The 24,519-nt window shown below is 42.8% G+C and overlaps 2 protein-coding genes and 1 long non-coding RNA gene across 5 annotated transcripts in view; 1 reads left to right on the plus strand and 2 right to left on the minus strand.

The window, feature by feature from the left end:
- The window catches only part of LOC144374978 (uncharacterized), a 100,675-nt gene that overhangs the window by 37,073 nt on the left and 39,083 nt on the right, over positions 1-24,519 (plus strand). The window lies entirely within an intron of this gene.
- On the minus strand, positions 1,058-2,005 carry LOC144374977 (olfactory receptor 10H1). The gene has a single exon (XM_078037719.1). It carries the CDS (start codon positions 2,003-2,005, stop codon positions 1,058-1,060), a length of 948 nt encoding a protein of 315 aa, XP_077893845.1.
- LOC101975055 (uncharacterized) overlaps positions 14,141-24,519 on the minus strand; it is a 28,577-nt gene continuing 18,198 nt past the window's right edge. For all 3 annotated transcript variants that reach the window (XM_078037715.1, XM_078037714.1, XM_078037716.1), the window contains exons 2-4: positions 20,778-20,904; positions 20,508-20,568; positions 14,141-18,819 (exon numbers count right to left, since the gene is read on the minus strand). In XM_078037715.1, coding sequence (XP_077893841.1) covers positions 17,265-18,819; positions 20,508-20,568; positions 20,778-20,904 — 1,743 coding nt within the window. In that variant the 3' untranslated portion in view covers positions 14,141-17,264. The remainder of the gene's footprint in view (positions 18,820-20,507; positions 20,569-20,777; positions 20,905-24,519) is intronic.

The following is a 24,519-nucleotide window of genomic DNA, read 5'->3' on the forward strand; positions in this document are numbered from 1 at the left end:
CATGTGTGTGGTTCTGTTTGTTGCCACATGAGGCTGTGAGGACACCCTGTGCCAGAGCATGATGTGCAACATCATCCTGCAAAGGAGGCTTCTCTGGATTCCCCATTGTGACTGAAATTGTTCCCTGCTTCCTGCCACTTGATGTCATCCCAGGATTTCTCTTTACTGCTAAAGAGATAGAGACAGACTGAATTTATACTTAGAACAAATGATGTAGTCTGCTATTCAACTTAAATGCAAAAAAATCCTAATTTTAGCAAATTATAAATACTCTTCAGTGGGATCGACCTGTAATCCCTCTTCATGGAGAAACAGATGTGCATTAAGCCCATCTGACCATGAGATAAAATAAATTTTCATCCTGCGCTCTGAACTCATTGTCCTTGTCCCCCAGAGTTTCCTGCTGGCCTATGCGCTGTGTCGCCATCTAGCACAGTGGACGGTATCTCACAATAGGGCACTTTTACTTGAACCAACAACAAAGGCATTTCTATCTGTAAGTATTCAAGATTCACACCTGAAGCATCAAGGTTTCCTCAGCTCTTTCCCCTGAATCTGATTGTTGCTGTTTCTAACTCATATTGCACAGATTTGGGCAATGCTGAACTGTAGGGTGTTTTGCTCTCCTCTGTGTTACTGATGATAGTTTTTGATACACTTAAAAATCTGAGTCACTCCTCCCTGGTGCTGTCAGGTACAAGTGGAGCTGATGTCTGCCGCTTCTCATGGCATTGAAGGTTTGTGCCACTGGAAATCTTAGATGACTCTGGATTTTGGCATGTGGAAAACAGGTTAGAGGTTTGGTTCTGATCAAGTGTCCTGTTGCAGATAGAAGTAGTCAAATATTATTGTCTCTGTGTTATTACCTCACATATCCTTCTGTCCCAAATAGATACCTGATGTTGATTAACCCCCGGTGTACACACTCAGATATTTCTTGCAAAGAAACCTGAAAACATCTAAAAAATATAGGTTAGTTCATGTTGGTGGAGCATCATCTCTAACAGTGGAATTTGGAAACCCAATTTAGTTACTCCAAGGGACTCCTCCCAGAGCATCATATTTTTTCTGGGTAGAGTTTGCTGAGCAAAGTCTTCTTCATGGTGACCTTCAGCTCCTTGTTCCTGAGGCTGAAGATGATGGGGCTGAGGAAGGGCGTGAGGACCGTGTAGGTGATGCCCATCAAGGTGTCTCCTTCCAGGGACTGCGGTCCCTTGGGCTTGAGGTAGATGACAGAGGCAAAGCCATAGTGCACGATCACCACTGTGAGGTGGGAAGCACAGGTGGAGAAGGCCTTGTGCCGCCCCTCTGCTGATGAGATCCTCAAGATGGCAGCCACGATGAAGGTGTAGGAGAGGAGGATGAGGAGGAAGCAGCCCAGCAGGGCCGTGATGCACACCAGGCCCACACCTTTGGCCACCACTGGGACATCTTCCCCACAGGCCAGCTTCAACAGGGGTGGGACGTGGCAAGCAAAGTGGTGGACCTCGTTGGGTCCACAGAAGGTGAGATGGAAAATGGCCATTGTCACCACCAGCCCCATGACAGAGCCACCCGCCCAGGACCAGGCCACCAGGCAGGCACAGGCACGGGGGCTCATGAGCACGTTGTAGCGCAGCGGGTGGCAGATGGCCACGTAGCGGTCATAGCCCATGACGGTGAGCAGGAAGGAGTGGGTGAAGCCAAATGTGAAGGAGAAGAACATCTGGTTGCCGCAGGCGACAAAGGCGATGGAGTGGTGGGCGGACAGCAGGTCAGCCAGCATGCGGGGGATGATGGCCAAGGTGTAGAGGATCTCGGAGATGGAGAGGGCGCACAGGAAGAGGTACATGGGGGTGTGGAGGCTGCGCTCGCTCCAGATGGTGGCCATGATGAGCAGGTTGCCCAGCAGCGTGAAGAGGTACATGAGCAGGAAGAGCAGGAAGAACATCAGCTGGAGGTGGGGGAAGGTGGAGAAGCCGATGAGGATGAACTCGGACACAGCTGAGCGATTGGCTCTCTGCATGGAGGCTGTGCCTGGGTGAGGTGTAGAGGGAGCAGTCAGCTACAGGATGGAGGAGGGTCAGCAGTGTTCACCTTTCCTGGACCTGCCAGCAGCTGAGCTTGATAAAGAATAACAGGTGGCATTAATTTCTTTCCCACTGTTGCCTCCTGTAACCAATGCTCTCCTCAGTTTAGGAGGATCCGACTTTTTTCATCCTCATCATGCTCTTTTGAGAAGACTGGGATGTAGAAAGGCTGGGCAAGTTCTCAAGGTCAAGCTGTTAAAATGGCCAACCCAAGACTTGCACTGAGGGGTGGCTGGACTACACCCTTCGCTATTCCTCCCTGTTCCACCCATTGAAAATGTCCCTTTCCTGTAGCCTCCAGCCATTGCTTTCCTGCCCAGCTATTTCTTTGTGATCAATCCTGTTCTCCCCACAGCTTCAGGTGCCACAAGATTTTTCCCGCCCATGGTGTCAGCTCCTGGGACTGGGTGCATCTCCAATTTAATTTAAGTCACTCAGATTCTTCTTCTGAGTTTATCCATGTGGACAATCAGAAGGACAGGTGACAGACTGAGGTTGTGAGGAAAGAGCCAGAAATAACACTGTGCTGATTTCCAACTCCTGTGAGGCACATCTGTGTTCTGAGACAATGCCACACAACCATCAGACAGGAGGAGGCAGGCATTAGCAGACTCAAGTTCAAATCTCTACTCCCCTACTGCGTAATTTGAGCAAGTTTCTTCATTTCTCTGCAACTGTTTCCCTTCCCCACCTCAAAGTGTTGTTAGGTGAAATAAATGAGTTATTTGAGAGTGCCAACCCGGGAGCTGTGACATATGATAACTAGATCAATACAATAAGTGAGCAAATGTGTGTGGTTTGTGCTTAGTAAATAATCCCAATTTAATGAGATTTCAGTGTTTCTAGATGAATCACTGAACCATATTTAAATTATCTTTTTTTTTTCAAATTAGACAATAAAAAGTTTAAAAAGTAAACCACTCGTCTGCTTTCTGTTTCCAGGGTTGGCCCGTTCTAAACATTTCATAAAAATGTGTGACAGCGTTGTCTGATTTCTTTTGTTCAACGTGGGGTTTCAAGGTTCATCCACATTGTAGCTGCATCGTGACTTTGTTCCTTTCTGTGGCCACACGATATTCCACTATGTGAATGTACTTCACCAGCTGATGGACATTTGGATTGTTTTTTCCTTCTGGCTTTGGTGACAGTGCTGCAGAGAACATGCTGGAGGAACTTAAGGCAGACGAGGGGTTTCCAGAGACCGGGGCAAGGGGGATGGGTAGTAATGCTAAGGAACAGTGTTTTCCTTGGGGGAGATGAAAATGTCCGGCACTAGATGGAGAAGATGAGTTGCAAAACACTGCAGAGAGAGGTCAGCCGGCAAATGTACTTAATGCCGCTGGATCTTAAACATTACTTATATTTTAAGGGTTTTTTTCAATTCTACATGACAATAGAATCCATTTTGATATGATTATACATTATTTATTTTGTGATGGTTTACTTTTAAATTTTTTGTTATAATTTTTGTTGGCTAATCATAATTGTATGTGTTTATCAATGACGTGTTTTGATATATGTATTCAATGTTACATAGTCAAGCTCATGGCCACATTCATGACCTAAGTAATTTGTTCTTTTTAATATTTAAAAATTTGTGTGTGTGTGTGTGTGTGTGTGTGTGTGTGTGTGTGCGCGTGCCAGGGTTTGAACCCAGGTTTCATGCTTGCTAGGCAAGCACTCTACCAGTGAGCTCCACCCTCAGCCCTTGATGATTCTTTTGTGATGACATTTAAAATTTGTTCTCTGGGGCTGGGGATGTGGCTCAAGCGGTAGCGCGCTCGCCTGGCATGCGTGCGGCCCGGGTTCGATCCTCAGCACCACATACCAACAAAGATGTTGTGTCCGCCGAAAACTAAAAAAAATAAATGTTAAAATTCCCTCTCTCTCTCTCTCCCTCTTAAAAAAAAAGTTAAAAAAAATAAAAATAAAATTTGTTCTCTGGGTGATTTTGAGCTGTATAATACATGATTATTGACTACAGTCACCCTGCTGTGCGATAGATCTCAAAACCCAGTCTTCCCGTCATTTTGAACCTTTGTGCTCTTTGATCAACCTCCCTATTCCCTCTCTCTCTACGCCTTCACCTCCAGCCTCAAAAAACAGTTAAATGGTCCATTTTTATATGTATTTTTCCACCATAAAATTTCATTGCTGTGGCTTGGGATGCAGCTCAGTGGTAGAGCTCTTGCCGCACATACCCGAGGCCCTGGATTCAATCCCAGCACTGGAAAAAAAATCCATTTTAAAAAGGCACTTGCATGAGTCACCTTTCCATGAGTGTTGACAAATAACTCAGTAAATCAAATGAAGGAGAGGGAAGGTTTATTTTGGCTCATGTTTTTCAAAGTTTCAGTCCATGACCAATTGATCCCATTAATCTGGGCCTGTGGTAGCACGTCACGGCAGGAGTGTGTGGAGAAGCCCATTCACCTCATGGATGGTGTGAAGGAGACAGGGGTCCCACAGTCCCTTTGGTGGCATGCCAGAATGACCTAAAACCTCCCACTTGGCCCCAAATGCCAAGGGCTCCAGCACCTCCCAGCAGCACCAGGGTCTGGGGACCAAGCCTTAACATGGCCCTCTGGGGACTTTCAAGCAGTAGTGAGTGGCTCTTCAGTTGGCTTAGGCCCTGGATCAAGCCCTGACAGGTTCATCATGAGCATCAGGAAGAACCAGTTACTTTGGAGAGTGGAGGCTGCATCCCCAAGAACTGCCACCTCCCATTTTGGGGCCTCTCTTCCTGGAACTGCTTTCTTCTTTCCCCCACTTTGAGGTCATCATCTGCCATTGCTCCCCAGGACAGTGCCCAACAGTGCCACACAGTCCTGCCACCCTGAAATCATAGAGGGGTGAGTGGCTGGGAAATGAAATCCTCCAAGAGACCATGAATGACACTGGGAGATGTGTGTCAGGCTCACAGGCCCTCTGTGGCTCCCCAGTGTCTAGGGCAGGGTTACTCACACTTGGAAATATGAGTGTTTAGGGCAAGATCATTCCCGGAGGGGCCTGTGCCTGTGGGATGTATAGCAGTGTCCCTGGTCTTGACCAGCTAGATAGCAGACTCAGATCCGATGTGACAAACAAAAAATGTCTCCGTACAACACGGTGTCCTCATGGGGTGCCACGGTGCATGGTTGAGAACCCAGAGTGCAGCTTCACCTGTTGGCACCCCTCTCCACCGCCCAGGCCCCGTCTTCCCCCTTTGCACTTGGCATGTGCCTGTTTCTCTTTGAGATTCAGTTTCAGGGCTGGGCTTGTGGATCAGTGGTAGCGTGTTCACCTAGCACGTGTGAGGCCCTGGGTTCGATCCTCAGCACCACATAAAAATAAATAAATAAAAATAAAGGTATTTTTTTTTTAAAAATCAGTTTCAGTGTCACTTCCTTTGTCCCACACTCCTGAAAGTTTCTTCCCAAAAAACATTTAGTCACTTCTTCCCAAACAAAAATTCCTACATGACTCTAAAACTCCTTGCTTATGACTTTGTCATGCCATTCATCTGTCACCATGTTGGAACCATATCTACCCTTCACTGGACTGGGGGTCCTTAATGTCAGGGACTCTTATCTCTACAGAACTCAACAGCAATTCCCCAGTCAGAACAGCTGCCCTTGGTTGGATGCTTCCGTTGGACTAAGCATCTCTCATGTGGTCCTTAAATCTTTTCCTGTGAAACTCCGACCCACCACCACCCCATTTTGCAGATGGAGAAGCTGAATCCCACAGAGGAACTGTCACTTACCAGGGTGCCATGACTCTAGAACACGGGTGCCAGGATCTGAACTTAGATCTGACTGACCCCAAAGCTTGCTTTTTTCTGGCCTCCTCCTGTTGCTCATGGCTTACTGGAGGCTGTGGAGTGTCGGGCCATGCTCAGGTCGAGGAGACACCCCTCCCCATGGCCACGCCCACACTCTCACTCCTCATATCTCTGAAGACCCCAAACACCCATAGAAAGAAAGAACTCTGAGAAGGCGAGAGCTGCTTCCCTCTGGGGAAACGTGCAGGGCAGCTACGCTCCCCTCTGGAATGACGAGGCTCTCGGGATACAGCTACAAGGGGCGCCTGCTCATTCTGAAAAAACGCACCATCATGGAGACAAAGGAAGGTCTCTGGCTGCCAGGGAATCGTGGAGTCAGAGGGGGAACAGGAAGGGCACAGAGAATTCTTAAGGTGGTGGAACTATGCTGTAGGGCACTATAGAGACAGATTCTTGACATTGTGTGTTTGTCAAAACCCAGGGAGTTCACAACACCATGAGTGACACTGCATAGAAATGTAGATTTTAGTGAGAGGGACAAAAAAGACAAAAAACAGAAAGAGAGGGGAGAGAGAGAGAGAGGAAGATGAAGGAGGAAGAGAAACACGGAAGAGGACTTTCTGACACTAGGGGAACCCACAGCAAGGTCAGCTCTCTGCCCAGAGACTTGGGGACCACGCTCAGCGAGGCAAGTCCTGCCCACAGTGTCCTTGCAGTGGGGTTTCCCAACTTTAGCATTAGGGACATTTAAAACAGGACTGTTCTTTTCTCATATTATTTTTGATAGACTTATAATTGTAGGCATTTATGGGGTACATAAGTGATGTTTTAACATGTCATGATTAAATCATCCCATGGCCGTATCCATTGCCTCATTTATTTATTTTTATTTTTATTTTTTTAAGAGAGAGAGAGAGAATTTTTAATATTTAATTTTTAGTTCTTGGCGGACACAACATCTTTGTTGGTATGTGGTGCTGAGGATCGAACCCGGGTCGCACGCATGCCAGGCGAGTGCGCTACCGCTTGAGCCACATCCCCAGTCCCATTGCCTCATTTATTGTTTTTATGGTGAGCTATTTGAAACACAGTCTCTTATTTTTTATTTTATTAGTTGTAGATGGACACAATACTTTTGTTTACTTTTATGTGGTGCCGGTTCGAACCCAGTGCCTCACACAGGCTAGGCAAGCGCTCCACCACTGAGCCTTAGTTATCTGACATGGATTTGCGTTACCATTGAGGAGAGTCACCCTGCTGGGCAGCAGATCCCAAAACTTACTCCTGCAGTCTAATGGGAACTCCACCACCCACCATCAATAATTCTGCATTCCCTCCCTCCCAGCTACACCCTCAGTGCCTGATAACCAGCCAGCCAGGCCCAGAGAGACAGATCGCTCATGATCCCCTTCATACGTGGGGATCTAAACAGTTGAACTCACAGGCAGAGTGGCCTGAGGGCTGATCACTGGGTGGGCGCTGCCCGGGGCATTTCACGGTGTGAGCAGCGATCCTGACCTTGATCTGCTGGATGCCAGTGGCATCCCCAATCAGGACAATAAGGTGTATTGTCCCACACTGTCAAATGTCCCTTGGGGTTTGGAATCACCCCCAGTTGAGAACCATGGACTGGGTCTCTCTTCCTCAAACCCCTCTGCCTTCCCTGCTGCCCACCCTTCTTAGTGACCCTCTCCCATCTCAGCCACCTCCTCCCTCATTTCTTATTCCAACTCTTTAGCATCCCCTCATCTGGCCCACGATGCCTTCCTCACTGTTTGCACCCGGGGAGCCTGGAGCTGCTCCATTCTGAATCTCCTTGTCTCTCTTTCCTCTCTGCCTCTCCCCAGCCAATTTTTTTCCCCAGACAAACCAAAAAGAAAGGTTAGAAGCAGACAGACATCCTAAGTGACCAAGCCGTGGTCCCCTGTCTCTGCATCTCAGTTTTCTCACCCATCCAAAGAGCCTACCTCATCCAAAAAGAATCAGGTCTGCTAGGCAGTCGTCACAGGTCCTGATGTCCCCTGCTCCCCTGACTTGAATTGCCTGAGTTGTACAAATGGGTGGCTTCTCCGGCAGGTGTCCTGGTCAGGTAGATGGCAGGGGAGGTGACTCACCTGGAACTCCAGAACCTTTACTTGTTTCTGCCTCACCCCAGCAGCTGACCCTGGAGTTTCCCTGTTGAGAACGTGTGGAGGGTGACCTGTGAGCCTCGGCCGCTGGGCAGGGAGCTTGACAGAGCTTGACCACCTTCATTTATCCCCCTGCTTCCTGCCCACTTTTTTCTCGCGCTGGTGTCCTTCCACCTCTGCCTCTGCGACAGGGAATGCCGAGACCCCTGGGACCCGCTTGGGGATGAGGCAACATCAGGGAATCTGTGTCCTCACTTTTCCTCCCAGGCTGAGCCAATTACTTGAACTTCTCAAGGGCTTGAGAAGAGACTAATGCTCTACAAATTTGGGATTTGGGGACCTGGCTGTTGATGTCGACAGGAGAGCAACCCCATCATTGCCCGCTGGGACTGAGGCGGTTACCTGACAGGCCCCTCCACCTTCCTCCTTCTGAATCTAGGTCTCCTGCCCAATTAGATGATTTTTAATGATTTTTCAAAATCAAAGATCATGTGTGTATTTGTTCCTTCTTCTTAAGTAACTGAAATGCTACAAATAAGGCTAAGGGCTGCCATGCCACCATGACGGTCAGTTACACGACATCCTTTCAGACCTTCATAGGCATGTGGCACATCAACCAATGCAGACCTTTGAAGTGCTGCACATCACAGTTTTATTTTTGAGACACATTTCATATAATTAACTACTTTACAGAGTACAGTTCAATGGGACTTAAGGCATTCACAGTATCACACAAGTACCACTTCTAGCTGGTTCAAAACATTTTCATCATCTCTAAAGGAAACCACACAGTCGGAGCACTCACTGTGCTCCCAGACCCCGGCAATCGCCGGTTTGTTTCCTGCCTCAGTGGAATTGCCCATTTTGAATACCCTATACCAATGGCATCCTAGAAGAGGTGGCGTTTTGTGCCTGATGGCTGTCTCTCATCACAGTGCTCCCAGGTTCTCCAGTGGCGTTGCATGTACAGCAACATCTGTCTTTTGCATGGCTCAGGGAAACCTGGTGCCTGGATCTACATTTTGTTTACCCATCCTCTGCTGATAGACACCGGGGTCCTTTCTACCTTTTGGTTATGATGAACAGTGCTGCTTCGACCATTGGTGTAGAAAGATTTGTTTGAACTCTTGAATTATTCTGGGTACATGCCCACGAGTGACATTTCTGGTAATTCTATGCTAAACTTCCCAAGAGACTGTTGGGCTATTTTCCTCTGCTGTGTGTTTTGACATGAATCTGATTGTCCTTTCTGAGACTTTTGCCTTTTCCACTGAGCAACTTGGAGTTGAATTCAAACCAGGTCTCAGCCCTGGCAGTGCCCATGTGCTGGGCTGCGCCATTCTTTGCAGTGCACCCCACCCCCACTGTGCATGGCAGGATGCCCAGCAGCATGCCCTTGTCTGCCCACTGGATACCAGCAGCATGACCCCACCCTGGACATGACAGAAGTATTTCCAGATATGGCCAAATGTCCATGAGAAGTAAAATTACCCTGGGTGAGAATGTTTCTTTAGAACCACCCAATTTTCATAAAAGCAGTTTAATATTCAAGTTGATGATCATCTGTGGCCTGGGTTTAGCTGTTCCCTACTCATAGACACCTCAGTTGCTTCCAGTTTTCCACTGTTACTAGGAATAATGCGACACATCTCCTCATCTGTCTTTTATTGCTCACGGGCACTAGCTGATTCAAATACAGATTAAGGTGATAACAAGATCAGATCCTAAGGGGCTGGGGCTGGGGCTCAGTGGTAGAGAGCTTTCCTATCGTATGTGAGGCACTGGGTTCGATCATCAATACCATATATCAACAAATGAATAAAATAAAGGTCCATCAACAACTAAAATGAATAACTAAATTATATGTATATAAATGTCCTAAATAAAGAACAGGTCCTAGGAAATGTGATTCTTCAATTTAAGAAGGATCGTAAAATTAACTCCCATCAACCCTGCTCATCTACACCCCTAGCACCTGTGTGTCACGGGATCTATTGTCCTACTCCATCCCCAGTGTTTGACAAAATTAATTTTGACAATATAGTTGCCAAATGGTCTCCAGTTGTTGCTTTAATTCATATTTCCTTAATTACCAGTGGGGTTGAAAAGTCTTCTTTTAAAAAAAAATCATTTGCTCTTCTTAGTTATATATCACAGTAGAATGTATTTGGACATGTTATACATACATGAGTATAACTTCCCATTTTTGTGATTGTACATGATGTGGAGTTACACTGGTCATGTATTCATACATGAACATACAAAAGTTATGTCCCATTCATCCTACTACTCTCTTTCCTATTTCTATCCCCCATCCCTTCCCTTCATTCCCCTCTATCTAATCCAATGAATTTCCATTCTCTCCCTGTCACACATATACACCTACTTACTGTGTGTTAGCATCCATATATCAGAACATTTGGTCTTTGGTTTTTGGGGATTGGCTTATTTCACTTAGCATGATTGTCTCCAGGTGCATCCATTTACCTGCAAATGCCATAATGTCATTCTTCTTTATGGCTGAGCAATATTCCATTGTGTATATGTACCACATTTTCTTTATCCATTCACCTGTTGGATGGCACTTTGGTCGGTTAGATATTATGAATTGAGCTGCTATAAATATTGATGTGGCTGTGTCAGTATTGTGTGCTGATTTTGGTCTTTTGGGTATATGCTGAAGAATGGGATAACTGGGTCAAATGGTGGCTTCATACCAAGTTTTCCGAGGCTTTCCAGAGTGTTTGTACCAACTGCAGTCCCACCAGCAATGTATGAGGGTATGTTTTGCCCCACATTCTCATCAACATTTACTATTACTTGTATTCTTGATAATTGCCATTTTGACAGGAGTGAGATGAAATCTCAGTGTAATTTTAATTTGTATTTCTCTAATTGCTAGAGATGTTGAACATATTTTCATATCTGAAAGTCTCCTTTAACTCATATGGATATCCTCTTTTGCAAAAACCCTGTTCAAAACATTTCTTCATTTTTCTGTTAGGTAAGCATTTTCTTTTTGAGACTCTAAATACTAATTTTGTGTACCATTGTGTTGTCCTTCTGCCTCTCTGTCTTTATACTTTTCTTATCAGATATATTTCTATGGGGTTCTTCCGATACTTTTATACTACAAGTTTAGGGGCCAAAACTATAACATAGGAGATATACTGTTGCTTTTATGAGTAAATGGGGTGTTTTTTGACAATGATGAAAAATTTAATAAGACTCAAATATATGAAAATGTATCTCATGCTCACACAATGGAAGAATTAACATCATTAAAATATCCATATTACAGGGTCAGTGTCATCCCTACCAAAGACTTTCTTAACAGAAATGGAAGAAACAATTCTAAAATTTATATGGAACCACAAAAGACCTTGAATAGACAAAGTGATCTTGAGGGACGAGAACAAAGCTGGAGGCATCCCACTGCCTGACTTCAAACCTGGCCCCAGCAAAACACAGACACACAGCCCAGTTGAACAGAATAAACCGCCCAGAAAAATCCACACCTTCCTCGCTAACTGATTTTCAACAAAGGGGATAAGGCTGCATGATGTAGAAAGCAATATCTCTTAGAAAATGGCACTGGGGAAACTGTATATCCATCTGCAGAATGAAATTAGACCCCTTCCTCTCATCACACACAAAAATCAACTCATAATCCATTAAAAAGACTTAAAATATGACAATGTTCTAAAACCAGACAATATTCTAAAATTGAATGGTCTAAACTTTGACAATATTCTAAAACCAGATGGTGGTGACATTTGTACAATATTGTGAATGTACTAAGTTTCACTGAATTGTGTACTTTAAAATGATTTTTTAAAAAAGACTTAAAATATGACTTGAAACTATTAGAGGAAGACATAGGGGAAAAGCGGCATCACACTGTTTTGGGCAATGATTCTGGGGGGCCATGACTCCAAAAGTCAACAGAAGGAAAAATAAGCCAAGGAGGTAACATCGAACTAAAATGCTCTGTAGAGCGCAAAGGAAACAATCAACAGAAGCAACAGATAACCTCCAGAATGGGAGGAGATATGTTTATACTATACATCTGATATTAATTTCCAAAATATATAAGGAACTCCAACAATTAAATAGCAAGGAAACAAATAATCCAATAAAAATATGCAAAAGAGTTGGCTATGTAACTCAGTGGTGGTATGCTTGCCTAGCATGGGTGCGGCCCTGGATTCAATCCCCAGCAACACACACACACACACACACATACACACACACTCACACGTACAAATAACCTGAATAAACATTTCCCAAAAGAAAAAAAAAAAACAAATGAAATGCAAATCCAAACCACGATATCACCTCACACAGTTAGAATGGCTATTATCAAAGAATCAATCAGTCACTAGTGCTGTGGAGAAGGGGGAACCTTACACACTGTTGGTGAAAATGTCCAGTATTATATAGACATTATGGAGAACATTATGGATATTCTTCGAATATTAAAAACAGGACCCCTGCATGATCCAGCAATCCCACGGCTGCACGGACATCGAAAGGCCATGAAGTCGGTCTGTTGAAGAGCCACACGCTCTGTGTGCACCGCACCTTTCAGGATGGCCTCGTTACAGGTCCATCTAAGTGTGCAGCAGTGAGCAGATGGATAAGGAGAATGTGGCCCATGGACATGACAGAATACTATTCAGCCATAAAAGAAAACCTTGCTATTTTATGGCAACGTGGATGAACCTGAAGGACCTCTATGAAGTGGAGCAGGCCAGACACAGAAAGACACTGCCCGATCCCTCCATCTCCCGAACATGTGGAGTTGGTCGCATCAAAGTGGACAGTGGAACAGTGGCGCCCAGAGTGTGGGCGGGTGGCTGAGGCAGGGAGGGATCAAAGGCTCCGTCATTTCAAAAGATCCAATAGATTTCAACAAATGCTTTTTAAATGGGCAGATAGGGTACAAAGTAAAACAGGGACTGCCCGGGCAAGGAGGCTTGGAGGTGGCAGGCGGGGCCTGGGAGAGAAATGGGGATGACGGCCTTTCCTTTCCCTTTTCCTTTCCTTCCTTCCTTCCTTCCTAGAAATGGGGATGACGGCCTTTCCTTCCTTCCTTTCCTCCTCCCTCCTTCCCTCTCTTTCGAACCCAGGGGCCCTTTACTCAGGGAGACATAGGGAATTAAGAGAAAATATATACTATACCTTATTAAAAGTTGTGCAATTACTTTTTCTTTTCTTCTTTTTGTATTACTAGGGGTTGAACTCAGGACATTGTGTATACCAGGCAGCACATACCATTCAGCTGTGCCCCAAAGATATTTTAATTAATGAATTATTTTTCTAGTATTGGGGGTTAAACCCAATAATGGGCCCAATGGGCACTTACCCATTGGGCCACACCCACAGCCCTATTTATTTATCTATTTATTTATATTTTGAGGCAGGGCCTCACCAAGTTGCTCAGGGCCTCATGTTGCTGAGGTTGGCTTTGAACTTGCAATCCTCCTACCTTAGCCTCCTGAGACACTGGGATTACAGGTGTGTGCCACTATGCACAGCCCTAAGTACTTTTAAGTGTTGTACTGCTGTATATGAGAGCTAGGTATGAACATTTGATGGCAAAGGACTGAGTGGCATGTTTTCTCCTGGACAAATCATATTTCTCAACTCGAGTTAATTTATACTGAGTAGGGATTCTCATTTTTTTTAACCTTGCCCTTGTCCTGTGCTTCTGTTGACACTGTTAAGGACAGGTGGTGTCCTTGGGCCCGTCCCATGTTGAGTATGTCAGTCACACCCCCCTTCTGCACTAAAATTAGGACGCTACTCAAAATGAAAGCTGTCTGTTGCTCATTTAATTATTTTGATAAATGACCTTGAAGCTTCCCTGCTTCGTTTGGTGTTTTCAGGGGGACATCACAGTGGCGTCTACTTTAGCTGATTAGCTGGGTGCAGCAGTGCATGCCTATAATCTCCATTTGGGAAGCTAAGGCAGGACAATCACAAACTCAAGGCCAGCCTGGGCAACTTTGAGAGAGCCTGTCTCAATTTTTTTCCCATAACTATTAAAGTTGAAATACAATAAAATGCACATATTTGAAGTATGCAATTTGATCAGTTTCACCATGTATGTAACCAATATAATTAATACAAAAGCATTTCCATTACTTTTTTTAAAAAATTGAAATCATGAGGACTGGGTTTCCTGTGTGATTTAATGCATTAGAAATCAATCATATGAAATAAGAAAAATAACAGCTTAAATTTAATAAACAAATCTAATCAAGAAAAAAGCAAGAACACAAAAATATAAATGGAAAGAGAGCTATAAAATTAATCCTTCAGATGCTAAAAATATATTAATATTACAATTGTATGTGAACATATGTGGTAGATTACATAACATGGTCTACATTACACAAGGCTCCATTGGCTAAGAAAGTGTATTCAGTCCAAGTCCACATTGTCGATTGTATTTTTTAGTTCTTTGGCTTTAGTTTTTGTTTGGAGCATCTATCCAGTGGTCACAGAAGCATGTTAAAGTTACCCAGTATTATTGAATTGTGGTCTATTTGATTCTTGAAATTGAGAAGGGTTTGACTGATGTGTGTAGATGCTCCATTGTTTGGGGCATAAATATTTATGACTGTTATCTTATTGATGGGTAATTCCCTTAAGCAGTATGGAATATCCTTGTCCCTTCTGATTAACTTTTTAAAATTTTTTAGTAGGGGGCTGGGGATGTGGCTCAAGCGGTAGCGAGCTTGCCTGGCATGCGTGCAGCCCAGGTTCGATCCTCAGCACCACAAACAAAGATGTTGTGTCCGCTGATAACTAAAAAATATTAAAAAAAAAAAAATTCTCTAAAAAAAAAATTTAAGTAGTAGATGAACACAATACCTTTATGTGGTGCTGAAGATCAAACCCAGTGCCCCACGCATGTGGGGCAAGCATTCTACCACTGAGCCACAACTCTAGCACCTATTTCTAGTTTTTAACTTGCATTAGTTTCTCATTTGACTATTCTTTTAGTGTAGTTCCTACAAAAACGAGCTGGTTTTCATTTTTCTCATTTCATCTTTATGGTATGTTTTGGTAAGAATGTTCTGTAGTGCAGGCTTTCTAGTTTCAAATTCCTTTTCTTTTGTTTATCATGGAAAGTTTTTATTTCATCTTCAAATCTGAAGCTTAATTTTGCTGGATTTGGGTTCTTGGTTGGCACCCATTTTCTTTGAGTTTGGTATGTTATTCCAGGAACTCCTAGCTTTGAGGATCTGGGTTGAGAAATCACCTGAGATCTAAATTGGTTTCCTCCTATAAGTAATCTTATAGTTTTCTCTTTCAGCTTTAAAACTCTATCTTTATTCTGTATGTTAGGCATTTCCATTATAATGTGCCTTGGTATGGGTCTGTTGTAATTTTGTGCATTTGGGATCCTGTATGCCTCTTGTATTTGATTTTCCATTTCATTCTTTAGGTTTGGGAAATTTTCTGTTATTTCATTGAAGAGATTGTGCATTCCTTTGATTTGTATCTCCACGTCTTCATCTATCCTGATAAGAAAAATTTTTAAGTTCAGTCTTCTCATGTTAACCCATAGTTCTTGAAAGTTCTGTTTATATTTTAACATCTTCTCACTATGGTTGACTTTATTTTTAAGGTTATATATTTTGTCTTCATTGCCTGAGGTTTTGTCTTCCAAGTGATCTCGTCTATTGGTGATGCTTTCCATTGAATGTTTAATTTGGTTTATTGATTCTTTCATTTCAAAGAGTTCTCCCCCCCCAATCTCTGCCCCTCTCTATTGAAGTGACCTTTTACTTTCTGTATTTTCTCTGATATTCACTCCTCTAACATTTCTTCCACTGTGGTGTCAATGGATTCTGTTATTGAAGTATCTTAGTTTGCTTGAGGTGATGATTTTTCATGTTGTTTGTATGTCTACCCATCTAACAATATGGATCTGAGGCAGCAGAGTTTCTATCTGTGGACTTATAGTGTCTCTGAAGGTTTAACGTACCTCAAAGGGTAGACAAATAATTAACAATAACCAATACAAACAATATATAGCATTAAACCAAATATTTCTACTATGATGTCTACAAATTATCATAATAAACAGAAATTATATGATCAGTTATTGCCTACAATAATAACAACCAGCTTGCAAAAGGGTTTATACTTTCAAATGGTGGACAGAGAAAACAGAAATGATAGGATGTGAGATTATGAGGGAGGAGAGAAGTAAAAAATTAAAGGAAGCGTGAAAGAGAATAGAGATTGGCTGCTAGCAGAAGAGAATCAAGGGAAACAGGTAGAAGAAAAAAATATGTAAAGTAAAAACTTTCAAAATTAAAAATAAATACAAAACAATACTAAAATATACTAATCAAGCATCCTGTTTAACAAAAAACCTAATCCATGAAAAAAAAAAACTGGCTTCAAAAATACTAGAAGAAAAATTTTAAACTGTATAAATGTCCATGTACCATCAAGGTAATAATTAAACAGAGAAAAAGAATTTTAAAAAAAATTTTTAAATCTTGATGAAAATTTAAAGAACTCTTTCCATTGGAGTTCAAAATATTCTCAGCAGTTGTAGGTGGGGTTGTAAGGAGTATGATGCTCCACCCTCTATATTGCCTGAAAAAAGGGCTGGGGATGTAGCTCAGTAGTATAGTGCCCTTGGATGCAACTCCCATTACTCCCCCACAACAAGAATGAGCCCCTGATAAACACAATCTTTATCATAACTTGTAGTATTTCCTTCAGATTGCGTATTTTCTGGAGTATTTTACACAAATTACTTTGCATCGAGTTCTTCATATTACTCATAAGATTGCACTACATGACAATTTTTCATTAATTGAAAATGTGTTTCAACTAATAACTTTCTTGGGTTTTATTTTTTTTCTTCACAATGACAAGGTTTGATTCAGTGTGCATCCACATGTGTGAGCCAAATGGAGACTTTTATACATAGGGTTTCTCTCCACTGTAAATTTTTTTCATGTTTTCGGGGAACTGGGATCACCAAATGCTTTACCACACTGCTTGAGTTCGTACAGGTTCGCTGCACTGTGCGTTTTTTTATGGGTTCTCAGGGCAATGGAACAACGGAATGCTTTCCCACACTGCTCAAAAACGTAGGGTCTCTCTCCAGTGTATAATCTTTTCATGTATTTGAAGGGAACTGAGAAACAAGATTTTCTCACACTGCTTACACACATAGGATTTGCCCCTGTGAGCTTGTTCATGTGCTATAAAATAATTCAAAATAAGGAAGGTTTTCCCACATTGCTCATATACATAAGGTTTCTCTTACGTGGTATTTAAATGAAGAGGGATAAATGAAGGCTCTGCTGCAATGCTGTCAAAATATGGTTTCTCTTCAGTATGCACTCTTTTATGTCTTCTAAAGGCACTGTCAGAACGGAAGGCTTTTCCACAGTGCATACATCTATAGGGTTTCTCTCCTGTGTGAGCTCTTTTATGTCTCCGAAAGGCACTGTCAGAACTGAAGGCTTTTCCACAGTGCATACATCTATAGGGTTTCTCTCCTGTGTGAGTTCTTTTATGTCTCTGAAGGGAACCAGAACAAGCAAAGGCTCTCCCACACTGCTCACATACATGTGGTTTTTCTCCAGTGTGAACTTTGTTATGTCTCCGAAGGGAACCAGAACAAGCAAAGGCTCTCCCACACTGCTCACATACATGTGGTTTTTCTCCAGTGTGAACTTTGTTATGTCTCCGAAAGGAACTAGAAAAAACAAAGGTTTTCCCACATTGCTCACATACATGTGGCTTTTCTCCAGTGTGCAATTTGTTATGTCTTCGGAAGGAAGCGGAATTATGGAAGGCTTTACCACACTGCTTACATTCAAAAGGTTTCTCTCCACTGTGAATGTTCTCATGTTCTTTCAGGTAACTGGCACTATAGAACGTTTTACCACACTGCTTGCATTCATAGGGTTTCTTTTCTCTCTCTCGATTGTGTGTCTTTACATGGTACTTAAAAGAAATGGAATAAACAAAGCCTTTACCACAATGCGGACATACATAGAGTTTCTCTCCGGTATGCACTCTCTTATGTTTTCGAAAGGCACTGTCAGAACGGAAGGCTTTCACACAGTGCAGACATTTGTAGGGTTTTCCTTCTTTGTGAATTCTTTCATGTTTTCGAAAGGTACCAGAACAAGCAAAGGCTTTCCCACATTGCTTACATACATATGGCTTCTCTCCCCTGTGAATTCTTTCATGGTACCGAAGGGAACTCTGATCACAGAAGGCTTTACTGCATTGCTTACAAACAAAGGGTTTCTCTCCAGTGTGAATTCTTTCATGTGTGTAAAGGGAACTAGAACGAGTAAATCTTTTGCCGCAACTCTTACACTCAAATGGTTTCTCTCCGGTGTGAATTCTTTCATGCTCTACAAGGATACTAGAACGAGCAAAGGTTTTCCCACATTGCTTACATTTATAGGGCTTCTCACCAGTGTGAGTCCTTTTATGATTTCCAACAGGACTGGAACACCTAAAGGCTTCATCACATTTTTTGTCACAGGGTCTCTCTCCACTGTGAGTCCTTTCATGAGTCTGCAAACACTGAGAATAGCTGAAGGATTTCCCACACTCCTTCTGATTATATGGCCTCTCTCCATATTCCTGATGCTCACATGGTTCGAGTTCAGTGGGACCTCTCAGGGGCACCTTTAGGGATGAATGACCAATGGTCACTTCTCCACACACAGGACTTTCACATGGTTTTACTCCTGGAGGAGTTTTTTCCTTCAAAATATGCTCTGGAGTCCATTTAAGGTTTTCCGCACACTGACTATCTCCTTTGCATTCACAGAGTCTCTCAACCACTTGACTTCTGTAAAAAATGAGAAGCACATTAGTAAGGTTTTTTGTTTGTTTTTTAATATTTTTAGTTGTACAAGGACACAATACCTTTGTTTAGTTTTTTTATGTGGTGCTGGAGATTGAACCCAGTTGCCTCATGCATGCTAGGCAAGTGCTCTACCACTGAGCCACAACCCCAGCCCCTAGGTTTTAATTATTAATAATTTACTATCCCAGTGGTGCCTCCATAATTTCTGCCAGTGCAGTGGTGCACACCTGTAATCCCAGCAACTCAAGAGGCTGAGACAGGAGGATCGTGAGTTCAAAGCCAGCCTCAGCAAATGCAAGACATGAAGCAACTCAGTGAGACCCTGTCTCTAAATAAAATACAAAATAGGGCTGGAAACGTGGCTCAGTGGTCAAGTGTTCCTGGGTTCAATCCTCAGTACCCCCCCCAAATTTTTTTTTTTTGCTACAGAAGTGCTGGTTTTGTGCCCTGTAAGAATTTTTGAACATCAATGGATTGAACACTTAGTAGAAAGTTTCCAAGACAGCTATTACAAAGAGTTGGTATTTATATGTGGTTCTATATGGTAGGTACTTGAGTATTCCTTATATAGTGGCCAAAAGTACTCTGGATTTTGATATATTTTCACAGACATAATGAGATATCTTTAATATGTCTTCTACTTTACAAAATTCATTTTTGTTTCACATATACATTATACCAAAAATCTGAAGGAAATATAAAAATTTTAATAATTTTGTGCATAAAACAATGTGTGTGTGTGTACACACACACACACACACACACACACACACACACACATATACACATATGAGAAAGTGTCACTCCTAGCATTATGTTGCTCCCAATGTTTCCAATATAGTTAATATTTGGGGTTTTGGATTTTCTGATTATGGAGGCTATTAGCTTTCCATCCCTGTGATAAAATGCATAAGAAAAACAACTTAAAATATGAAAGATTTATTTTTGGTCCATAGTTTCAGAGGTTTCAGTTGCTAGTTGATAGGTTCCATCCCTTTGGGCTTGAGGCAGAACATCATGGTGGGGAGCGAGGTAGAGCAAAGTTGCTCCCCTAATGGTGGCTAAAACTCAATCGTGAGGAAGGGGGTCAGGCAAAGATAACGCCTTCCAGAAGGCCCTACTTCCTCCAACTAGTCCATCTCTCCTACAGTCCCTGCCACCTCCCAGGAATGCCATCCACTTATGAATATACGCCAGGAGCAGTAGTGCATGCCTGTCATTCCAGAGACTTGGGAGGCTGAGACAGGAGGATTACAATTTTAAGACCAGCCTCAGCAACTTAGTGAGGCCCTAAGCAACTCAGCGAGACCCTGTCTCAAAGAATATTTTCAAAATAAATAAAAATAGATTCCTCCTTTTAAAAAAGTTATGCAACTATTAATTGATTGATGCACTGATAAGGTTAGATCCTTCTTTATCTGATCACTTCCCAATGCCTCAACTTTGAACATTGCTGCATTGTGCACAAACCTGCAACACATCAGCCTATGGAGGACATTCCAGATCCAAGTCACATCAGATGCTCAACCTGTATACAGTTGGGGGGAACACTTCTGAGATTAAATCAACTTGAAGCTGCCCTTATTTGTACCATGTGCTCATGTTTCAAAAAATACCTATCATTCCAAGACTCTGCAGGAACACTGCTTTCCCTTATGGGTGCAAATTACCTTAGGTTTTTCCTGGGGCTTTTGAACTCATCTTCAACATTTAGTTCTTTCCATTTTTCTCCTAAAATGTAGACCCAGAAAAACCACTATGAATCATTCAACATTATAGAAAAATTATTAGGTTCTAGCTATATTCAAAGTATAATAGGATCATGCCTCGTGTCTTCACCCCAGTGTTCCCAAATTCATGTTCAGAATTATGCAGCAACACTGATGAACAAGGGACATTTGCCTTCCAATGACCAAGCCAGGGAATCATGCCATCTTTACCTATAAAGACCAGGTTCCCAGAGGTTTCCTGCATCACATCTCTGTAGAGCTGCTTTTCGGAAGGATCCAGCAGAGCCCACTCCTCCTGGGTGAAATTCATGGCCACATCCTCAAAGGTCACGGGCTCCTAAAACATCCACATATATTTCCAAGAGGAAGGGAGAGAGACATCAAAAAGTCATTTCTAGACTCACGCGGACAAAATAGTATCTACTTAGGGACATGCATGTATTCCATGCATGGCATACACAAAGACCCTGGGTGTGGTACCTAGTGCCACCCACATCCACAAATGAGACACATCTACTGTAAGATAAAACAACATACTGAAAATAAGACCTAAGGCCTTGGGGAGGGAAACAGTCAATTGAAATCTAAGTGTTGAAGACGGAGCAAACAGGCAGGGAGTTTTGCTTAGAGGACACCGATGTACTCCACTGTCAATTCCTGTCATTTGAACTTCAGTCAAATCTACAGACCAGTCATTTCCCAGCACTGTTCAGAGAACGCATTTTCCAAATGTACCTGGAAACAGATGCAACATTTTTCAAAGCACTAAGAAGGGACTTTGAAAAGCCCAAGGCCCTCACCACTGGACAAATGGAAAACAGTTTGCTTCAGCCTCAGTCATGAGAATGTGTGGGACCTAATGAGGCCAAGAAAGGAACCTGTAACACTTTCCCTTGAAATTGTCTTAATACTTACTAAAAATTAGAGATTAAATCAACTTGAAGCTGCCCTTATTTGTACCATAAATAAGGTACTTTCTGTTTCTTAAAGAACACTGGTTAGTGAAAAATCACACAGAAAAGACTGGAAAGTGACTGAGGAATTAGGACATTGGTCACCTATGGAGACCCTAACGAATGGCCAAGGCTCTGTTATGAATCTTCAGAAGTCTCAGGATATTTATAGTGTTAGCACTACTACATCTTAAACTTACCACAGACCTTTTATTTGTTCTTTTGTCAATATACTTTATGATGAATCATTTACACAAAGAATTAAGTTTGGGAAAGAACAGAACATAACCCTATTTATGTCTGCCTTGAAAGAAGCATTGTGAGCTAAGATTCGCAGACTGGGTAGCAATAAGCAGGGTAGCACAGGTCACACGGGGAGATCCCCAGACCCGGAGCAAGCAGAGGTCAGAGTGCATGCTGGCCGTCAGGCAAAGAGCAGGTCAGCAGATGGAACAAGAAAACACAGACGAGGAGGTGGTCAGTGTCTGCACATCCCACTTATGGTCTGGTCATCTCCAGAAGGATGGTTCTGATGCTGACACTGAGGACAATGTGGCATAAAACAAAAAACAAAACGAGAAGACAGGCAAAGGCTTTACTCACTGAACTGAGGGCTCAAAGAGAGAAGGGCAGGTCTCTCAAGCAGGCAGCAATTGTCTTTGAGAGAGCAAGGCAAGAAGCCTGGCCTCAGAGATTCATGGAGGCTACAGGGAAGCTCTGGGCAGAGGTTGGGTGGTCTGAGTCTCCTGCCAGCTCCAAAGAAGGGAGCCTCCGGCTTCTGATCACCTCACCTTAGTGTGGTGCACAAAGAGAAGAAGAAATGGAGAGGGGCTGATCCTGCGGTGTTGGCAAAAGCCAGGTCTGGGAAAGGCGAGGATGTGAACGACCTTGACCCTCGGCTCTGAGGCCAACAGTTATCAAAAGTTCCAGTAGAGTGGGTTTTCTGGGTACAGCAGGATAGCCGCAAGATGGTTCTAACTGTATAACATTTTAGTGCACAAAGAAGCCTCTTGATAACTCACAAGCCTGAACAATTCACAAAGCTTCTGCAGTTTCACTTCCTGGTTATGAGACCCTACATGATAAACATGCTGAGCCAGTTCCCGGTCACTCTTCCCACATTAAAAAATTCACACAGGACAGAACCCCTATAGATGTGAGGACTGTGCCAAAGCTTTTATTTATAAGCCAGAGCTTGTGAAACACCAGAGAACACACAAGAGAGAACCCTATAAATGTAGGATATGTGAGAAGGCCTTTCCCCAGAGATCAAACATCACTGATCAAAAGAAAATTCATAGCTGGGTGCAGTGGTATACGCCTGTAATCCCAGGGACTCGGGGGCTGAGGCAGGAGGATTGAGAGTTCAAAGCCAGCCTTGGCAATGGCAGGGCACTAGGCAAACTCAATGAGACCCTGTCTCTAGATAAAATACAAAAAAAAGGCTGGGGATGTGGCCCAGTGGTTGTGTCCCTGAGTTCAATTCCCAGTAAAAAAAAAAAAAAAAAGAAAGAAAATTCATGCCAGAGAGGGCTTATGAGTTTCAGCTGTACGGCAATAAATTCATCCAGAAGAAAAATCCCATTTCATGAATGACAACAAAATCCATATGGGAACTATAGTGACGTGGCCACATCAATGTTCACAGCAGCTCAATTCATAACAGCTAAGCTATGGAACCAACTTAGGCACCCTTCAACAGATGAATAGATAAAGAAAATGTGGTATATATACATAATGGAATATTACTCAGCCATAAAGAATGAAATGATAGTATTTGCTGGTAAAAGGATGCAACTAGAGACTACCATGGTAGGTGAAATAAACCAATCCCAAAAAACCAAAGGCCAAATATTCTCTTTGATATGCAGATGCTAACACACAATAAGGGGAGACAGTAGGGATGAATAGAAGTTCGCCGGATTACCCAAGGAATGAAGGGAAGGGTAGGGGATTGGGGATAAGAAAGACAGTAGAATGAACCAGATATAACTTTCCTGTGTTCATGTAAGGGGCTTCACTAAGTTGCTGAGGCTGGCTTTGAACTCGAGATCCTCCTGCCTCAGCGTTCCGAACTGCTGGGATTAGAGATATGTGCCATCGTACCTACCTCTAATCCACAGCATGTACAACCACAAGAATGGGAAGTTATACTTTGTGTATGTCAAGATACATTCTACTGTCATGTGTAACTAAAAATAACAATTTTTTAAAAATCTATATGGGAAAAACTTCTAAATGATACTAGTGATAGATAGGAGGAAGCTTTCTTTCAGAAGTCAAGACTTCATATCCATCAGAAAATTCACAGTGGAGAGAAAGCTTGTCCATGTAGAAAATCCCTCAGCTAGAAGCTGGGCCTTGGTTTACATTTAAAAATTTGATACTGGGGCTGGGGATGTGGCTCAAGCGGTAGCACGCTTGCCTGGCATGCATGAGGCCCAGGTTCGATCCTCAGCACCACATACAAACAAAGATGTTGTGTCTGCCGAAAACTAAAATATAAATAAATATTTAAAAAAAAAAAAAAAATTTGATACTGGACAAAAACCTTATGAATGAATGTTCTGAATGTGGGAAAGTCTTCACTGATAAGTCTTATTTTGTGAGACACCAGAAAAGAATTCACCACAGATAGGAACCCCTGCACTTTAAACATAAGGGAAGGCCTTCACTTATAGGGCCGCCTAAAGCCACTACACAGAAATTTGCACCAAAATGGACTACAATGTGAAGGCTATTGCTGAGGTCCCGAAGACTTGTCTATTTCCTTTGAAGATTTATTTGACTTATTTATTCAGTGAGTAATTACTTTGTTGTTATTGGGGTTTTTTTTATTTAGTTCGGTTTGGTGCTGGGGATTGATCTCAGGAGCAACTGAGCTGCAACTCCAGCTTTTTTTATTTTTTATTTTGAGACAAGTCTTGCTACATTGCTGAGGCTGCCCTCAAACTTGACATCCTCCTGCCTCAGCCTCCTCAGTAGCTGGGATTATAGGC

The sequence above is a fragment of the Ictidomys tridecemlineatus genome, chromosome 2 (assembly GCF_052094955.1).
Source record: "Ictidomys tridecemlineatus isolate mIctTri1 chromosome 2, mIctTri1.hap1, whole genome shotgun sequence".
Lineage (NCBI taxonomy): Eukaryota > Metazoa > Chordata > Mammalia > Rodentia > Sciuridae > Ictidomys > Ictidomys tridecemlineatus.

Excerpts from the sequence above, each read along its gene's own strand:
- LOC144374977 (XM_078037719.1), bottom strand. The coding sequence starts at position 2,005 with ATGCAGAGAGCCAATCGCTCAGCTGTGTCCGAGTTCATCCTCATCGGC.